This window comes from Nicotiana tabacum, unplaced genomic scaffold (assembly GCF_000715075.1).
Source record: "Nicotiana tabacum cultivar K326 unplaced genomic scaffold, ASM71507v2 Un00020, whole genome shotgun sequence".
NCBI classification, from domain to species: Eukaryota; Viridiplantae; Streptophyta; class Magnoliopsida; order Solanales; family Solanaceae; genus Nicotiana; species Nicotiana tabacum.
Genome location: NW_027438258.1, coordinates 374,457 through 381,839, shown reverse-complemented (window position 1 = coordinate 381,839; position 7,383 = coordinate 374,457). Strand labels below are relative to the sequence as shown.

The 7,383-nt window shown below is 43.3% G+C and overlaps 1 protein-coding gene across 1 annotated transcript; it reads left to right on the top strand.

Moving 5' to 3' along the window:
* Nucleotides 1-1,278: 1,278 nt before the first annotated feature.
* On the top strand, nucleotides 1,279-2,523 carry LOC142178885 (uncharacterized). The gene has a single exon (XM_075248675.1). It carries the CDS (start codon nucleotides 1,279-1,281, stop codon nucleotides 2,521-2,523), a length of 1,245 nt encoding a protein of 414 aa, XP_075104776.1.
* The last annotated feature ends 4,860 nt before the right edge of the window (nucleotides 2,524-7,383 follow it).

Below are 7,383 nucleotides of genomic sequence, written 5' to 3'. Positions count from 1 at the left end.
ACTGAGACATATTGTAAAGTTGAGAGAAGAATATACGAAAGAGTTGTCTTATTCACTTTATTCAAGCACATGTTGTTCAACCTTCATCCATAAATCTCAAGTTTCCACATTCATATTGACTGCTAGCTTTTTCACGTCGTCAGAGAAAGGAAACACTCAATCACACAATCATTGGGTGAACCCTTTACACTATAACCCTTATCATTTCTTGTATTTATTATACATTTATGATATTACATATTTTGTCAATCATAGCATATCAAGTTTACTATTTAATGCTTTTAAGCCCTGCCCGTTGTACAAGAGTCTTGTTTTGTTTGGTCTAGGATTTATTAAGTTCAACTGAGAGTCACCCTATTAACTTACTATTAATTGGTTTAGCAATAATTTGCTCAAACAATTTGGTGCCGTTTGTGGGGAGGTTTTAGTTGAAACTATAGTTCTTTCTAGATCTTAAAAAAACCCATCCCTTCTATGTTTGCACAAACTAACGATGACAGGAAAAGGAGATGCGAGACTGAAAGCGATAGCAGACGTCACTACTAACATTTTGAATACCATCAACGAAGATGGCAGAGGAGATGACGAGAATGCGATGCCAAACGCTACGCCCAGGCAAAATATTTCACCTCCCCCTCACGAAAGCGTGACGATTTCACGCGAGAGGGAGCCTCCACATCCACAGCTGAAGAAGCACCACAGCAGTGAAGAAACTACTAGAAGAGTGGATGACAAGCACTCTCAACAATATACTCGACAGACCTGCTCAAAGGGAGAACGGAAATACCGTGCAAGCAGATATCGACAACTACTAGCGAGCAGCCCCTTCCTCAAATAGGTAACACTTACCCCACTGTGGATGCAGGTAATGATGCGCTCGCAGCCGTCCTAAAGAAAATGGAAGAAATGGAAAAAGAAAACAAGGCGCTCCGCGATCATATGAAAGAACACCAAGAAAGGGTCGACAAGATACCAGGCGCCCCAAAGTTACTACCAAAATGAGACGTTGGTCGATTCATTGAACAATCGTACAGCGAAGAAGCGGCTCCACACGCTATTCCCAAAACCTTCAAAGTGCCACCGTACCTGAAGATATACGATGGTACTACAGATCTAAAAGATCACATCGTTCACTACGCTACTGCGGTGAAGGGCAACGATCTCTCGAAGGAGCAAGTACCATCAATGCTACCGAAAAAGTTCGGCGAATCCCTAACAGGGGGAGCCCTAACCTGGTATTCACAACTGCCGGCGCGGTCAATAGAAATGTTCGAGGAAATGGCCGACAAGTTTGTCACCGCCCATGCAGGGACTAAGAAGGCGAAAGCTAGGGTGAATGACATATTCGCCGTTAAACAATCGCCTGACGAGGGACTCAAGGACTTTCTCGCCCGGTTTAACAAGGTGAGAATGAGTCGACCAAATGTATCAGAAGGGATGTCGGTAGAGGCCTTCCAGAACGGGTTGAGCAGGAATGGGTCGAGAGCAATCAGAAAAATATTAAGTAGGCTCATGAAATACACTCTCACCACTTGGGGAGAAATCCACAATGCCTATTGCGCCGAGGTGAGAGCTGACGAGGACGACCTTAATAGTTTGATCCAACGGCTGACATCAGTTCAAGCAAAATCGAGGAAATATCGTCGAAACAACAGTCGAAGGGATCATTCGGGCCCCCGTCTCAGCAGAGAAAGACATCATCCCTACGTCAGAACAGTCGTCCCACCACCTCTTTTACATATAGAAGGGCCGCGCAGGCCACACACAGGGACTCAACGAAACGAAAGAGGTATGCCTCCATTCTTATTCGCTTACAATTTTTATGTTTCCCCTTCAGAAATAGTGTACGCACTAGAGAAGCTCGGCACGAAGGTGAAATGGCCACAAAAGATGAAGTCCGACCCAAATACTCGAAAGTCGAATGTCCTTTGTGAATTTCACCAGGAACGAGGTCACAAAACCGAGGATTGCATAAGTCTGCGACAAGCGGTAGTGAGAATGTTAAACCAAGGGCACCTGAGGGAACTGATGAGCGATCGTGGACGAGCCAAATTTACTCGCGGACGTGAACCACACCAACCTCCAAAGCCACCCTCTCCCGCTCGCACCATCCAAATGATCATCGGTGGAGGTGATGAATCAATGATCAACCATGTGAAGTTCACCACTATGCATAAACTGAAACGATCGATCACCCACGAACTATACAACGACATTGGAGACAGTATCATCTTCGATAAGTCGGATACCGACGATTTGACTTTCTCTCATTTCGATGCTCTTGTTATTACTTTACATGTTTTAGACACTAATGTAAGAAGAATAATGGTAAACGACGGAAGTGGCGCGTGTATTATCAACCCTCGAGTCCTCGCACATATGAGACTCGAGGACAAGATAATACCGCGTTGCATAACACTAACAGGTTTCAACAATGTAGTTGAGCGAACCTCTAGGGAGATAATGCTACCCGTTCTGATCAGGGGCGTCACCTTGGAAACAATATTCCATATCATGAACTAAGACACAGCTTACAGGGCCATTCTGTCGAGCCTCTGTCAAGTAATCAAGTTCTCTACTCCATGGGGAATATTTAGTATCCGGGGCGAATAACGCACCGCCCAAGAATGCTATCGTATCGCCCAGGATTGTACGTACACCCAACAGATGAAGGGAACGAACGCAGAGGCATAGCAATTACCACAATCGGGGACCGGACTCGACGTACAAACAGATGTCCTTAGGGACCCCAACATCGCAGAAGCGGCTGAATCAATGGTAGAATATCTCGATCCCGTCCAACTGAACAACAGTGACAACAGCAAAAAGGCTTACGTTAGGCACAAACTCTCAAAACCAGGTAAATTTCACAAGTTTTTAATTGATAACGTCGATCTGTTTGCGAAATCCCATGCAGATATACCGGGTATCCCGAAAGACGTGGCCACATGTCACGACCCAGATTTCCCAACCTTGGGAGTCGTGATGGTGCCTACTAATATGAGCTAGGCAAGCCAATTATTGAACGAATAACCTTTTTACCCTTTTTATACTCTTTAACAATCATAAAACAATAACGTGTAAACAACAAAAATTTTAAAATAAGCGGAAGAAAAGCAATAAAATATCTGAACATGAATCTAATACAACTGTTTAAGCCTTAATCACCAAGAACTGGTGTCACAGTACCACAGACGATCTAAGAGTGCTAAATACAAAGTCATAAAATAAAGATACACTGTTTCCGAATCAAAGAAATGAAACAGGAAATAAAGGATAGAGGAGACGCCAGGGCCTGCGGACGCCTACAGGTCTACCTTAGATCTCCGCGTGGACTGAAGGTAGCCACCCAATCTATGGTCCAAAAGCTGCTCCGGGATCTGCACATAGTACAGAGTGTAGTATCAGCACAACCGACCCCATGTGTTAGTAAGTGCCTAGCCTAACCTCGGCGAAGTAGTGATGAGGCAAGGACCAGACTATCAAATAAACCTGTGCAATTCAACTATATACAACAAAAAAAAAGAACATAAATAAACAGTCAGATATGGGAAGGGTAGCATGCTGCTGGGGAGTTATCAATTCAGAATAGAAAGACAACAGGTAATTGAAAGAAACAACATATCTCGGATATCAACAAAGAACCAGAATCAATAAGTGCATGGAATCACCCTTCGTGCTTTTACTCTCGTCCTCACCAAAGCAATCAAGTAATGAAGATGTGCACGACATTACCCTTCGTGCTTTTACTCTCGTCCTCACTATATAATCAATATAATCAGCACAGAATGGTATATCGTGCGCACGACATCACCCTTCGTGCTTTACACTCTTTCCTCACAAATCATACACGGCATCAACCTTCATGCTTTAACACTCTCTTACCAAAACAATACACGGCATCATCCTTCGTGCTTTAACACTCTTCCTCACCCAAACAACAATCACAAAGAATAGAGCAAGGGAATAAATGAAATTACAATAAGAATGTCGGTAAGGGAACAATAGTTCAACAATCAAGTCCCGACAAGGGAATAACATCAAAAGAAACATCAACATCCCGGGTAGGGAGATAATCATCAAAAATAACAAATTCCCGGCAAGGGAGATAATATAATGATTCTCTTCTCTTTTTCACTTTTACTTCACTGCTCACTTCACAACTCTGAGCCAATGCTCTAAAAAGTTCAATTTCCACTTATACTTTTACATTTCATTGTACAACTTGAGCCAACGCTCCTCAATACTCAAATATCACAATTACTTCCACAAACTTTGCCTGAAAATAGAAACCATCGTCAAAGCATGAATAATACAACGGAGCCATAACAATCACAATATAAGACTCACGGGAATGCTTGACACCAATGTATAGATACTCGTCACCATGCCTATACGTCGTATTCGACAATTACCACATAGCAAATAGGACTCGACTCCTATTCCCTCAAGCTAAGGTTAGACCAAACACTTACCTCGATACCACAAACACAATTCACGTCTCAACTATCGCTTTACCTCTTGATTCCACCACCAACTTGCTCGTATCTAGCCACAAGTTACTTAATTACATCAATAAACACTAAATGAATCGACTCCAATGTATGAAAATGAGTTTTCCAAAGTTTTACCCAAAAAGTCAAAATTCGCCCCCGGGCCCACATGGTCAAAACCCGAGTTTGAACCAAAACCCAATTACCCATTCCCCCACGAACCCAAATATATAATTTGTTTTGAAATCGGACCTCAAATCAAGGTCCAAATCCCCAATTTTTGAAAAACGTAGGTTCTACCCAAAACACCCAATTTCCCCCATGAAAATCATTGATTTTGAGTTGAAATCATGTTAAAAGATGTTAATGATTGAAGAAAACGAGTTAAAATTAACTTACAATAGATTTGGAAGAAGAGTTGTCTTTGAAAAATCGCCTAAGAGTATTTTGGTTTTGAAAGAGTGTGAAAAATGGTTGGTTTTTGGCTAAGTATAAAAATTGTAGGTTGCAGTTATGGGAATTGCGAACCCCGACCTCTGCTAGGTTCGCATTTGCGAAGGGGGTTCTCGCAATTGCGAGGTAGCTGGCCTGGGCCTTTGATCACATTAACGAGCCATGCGAAGCCTGCAGGCCTGCAAATACACAACTGAAAGTCTGCAATTTCTATAGTCCAAAATCCACCCCGCGGCCTATCTAAAACTCACCTGAGCCCTCGGGGCTCCAACCCAAACATGCACACCAACCTAAAAACATCATATGTACTCGCTCGTGCATTCAAATCACTAAAATAACATCAAAAACTATGAATTTAGCATCAAAATCATGAAATTTTCTTAAGAACTTCAAATTTTCAATTTTCTCAAAAATGATCTGATTCATGTCGTTCCAAGTCCGTTTCTTACCAAATTTCACAGACTTATCTTAAATCACATATAAGACCTATACCGGGCATCAAAACCAAAATACGGGCCCAATACCATCGAGTTCTAATCACAATTCATTTCCAAATCTCATAAATAATTTCAGAAAATAATTTTCTTTAAAAAATTTATTTCTCAGGCTTGGGACCTCGAAACTCGATTCCGGGCATACGCCCAAGTCCCATATTTTCCTACGGACCCTCCGAAACCATCAAATCACGGGCCCGGGTCCGTTTACCCAAAATATTCACCAAAGTCAAATTAATTCATTTTATAGACAAAATTCATCATTTTTCACAAATTATCACATAATAGATTTCCGGCTACGTGCCCGGACTACGCACGCAAATCGAGGTGATGCTGAAAGAGGATTTTAAGGCCTTAGAACGCAAAATTTACTTTTAAAATAAGTGATGACGTCATTACATCCTCCACCTCTAAAACAATTGTTCATCCTCGAACGGACAGAAGAAGGAAGTACCTGAGTCGGGGAAAAAATGAGGATAACGGCTTCGTATATCGGACTCGGACTCCCAGGTCGATGCCTCAGCCGGATGACCTCTCCACTGAACACAAACAGAAGGAAAACTCTTCGATCTCAACTGACGAACTTGCCGGTCTAGAATAGCTATCGGCTCCTCCTCATAAGACAAGTCCTTGTCCAACTGGACAGTGCTGAAATCTAACACGTGGGATGGATCGCCATGATATTTCCAAATCATGGACACATGAAATACTGGATGCACGACTGATAAGCTCGATGGCAACCCAAGTCTGTAAGCCACCTCTCCCACTCGATCAAGAATCTCAAACGGGCCAATGAACCTAGGGCTAAGCTTGCCCTTCTTTCCAAATCTCATCACGCCCTTCATAGGCGACACCCGAAGCAATACCCGCTCACCGACCATGAATGCCAAATCTCGAACCTTATAGTCGGCATAACTCTTTTGCGTGGACTGAGCTATACAAATATCCTGAATGATCTTGACCTTGTCCAAGGCATCATGTACTAGATCCGTGCCCAACAACTGAGCCTCCCCCAGTTCAAACCATCCAACCGGCGACCGACACTGCCTACCATACAAAGCCTCGTACAGAGCCATCTGGATACTCGACTGGTAGCTGTTATTGTAGGCAAACTCTACTAAAGGCAAAAACTGATCCCACGTGCCTCCAAAGTCAATGACACAAAGCTCGGAGCATATCCTCCAAAATCTGAATAGTCCGCTCGGACTACCCGTCCGTCTGAGGATGAAACGCTATGCTCAAATCAACCCGTATGCCCAATTCTCGCTGAACTGCTCTCTAGAAATGGGAGGTAAACTGCGTACCTCGATCCGAAATGATAGACTCGGGCACACTATGAAGACAAACAATCTCCCGGATATAGATCTCAGCTAACCTCTCGGAAGAGTAGGAGACTGCCACAGGAATGAAATGTGCTGACTTGGTCAGCCTATCAACAATAACCCACACTGCATCGAACTTCCTCTGAGTTCGTGGGAGTCCAACAATCTTTTGGAATCTCCCACTTCCACTTCCACTTCCACTCAGGAATCTCAATCTTCTGGAACAAACCATCGGGCCTCTGATGCTCGTACTTAACCTACTGACAATTCAAACACCGAGCCACATATACAACGATATCCTTCTTCATTCTTCTCCACCAATAGTGCTACCACAAATCCTGATATATCTTCGCGGCGCCCGGGTGAATAAAGTACCGGGAACTATGGGCCTCCTCTACAATTAACTATTGGAGTACATCCACATTAGGCACACAAATTCGATCATGCAATCTCAAAACTCCATCATCACCTAAGGTAACCTACTTGGCACCTCCGTGTTGCATCGTGTCTCTAAGGATACACAGATGAGGATCATCATACTGCCGATCTCGGATACACTCCAATAATGAAGAACGAGCGGCGGTGCAAGCTAACACACGGCTGGGCTCAGAAACATCCAAC

Coding starts and splice junctions, on each gene's coding strand:
- LOC142178885 (XM_075248675.1), top strand. CDS start 1,279: ATGGCCGACAAGTTTGTCACCGCCCATGCAGGGACTAAGAAGGCGAAA.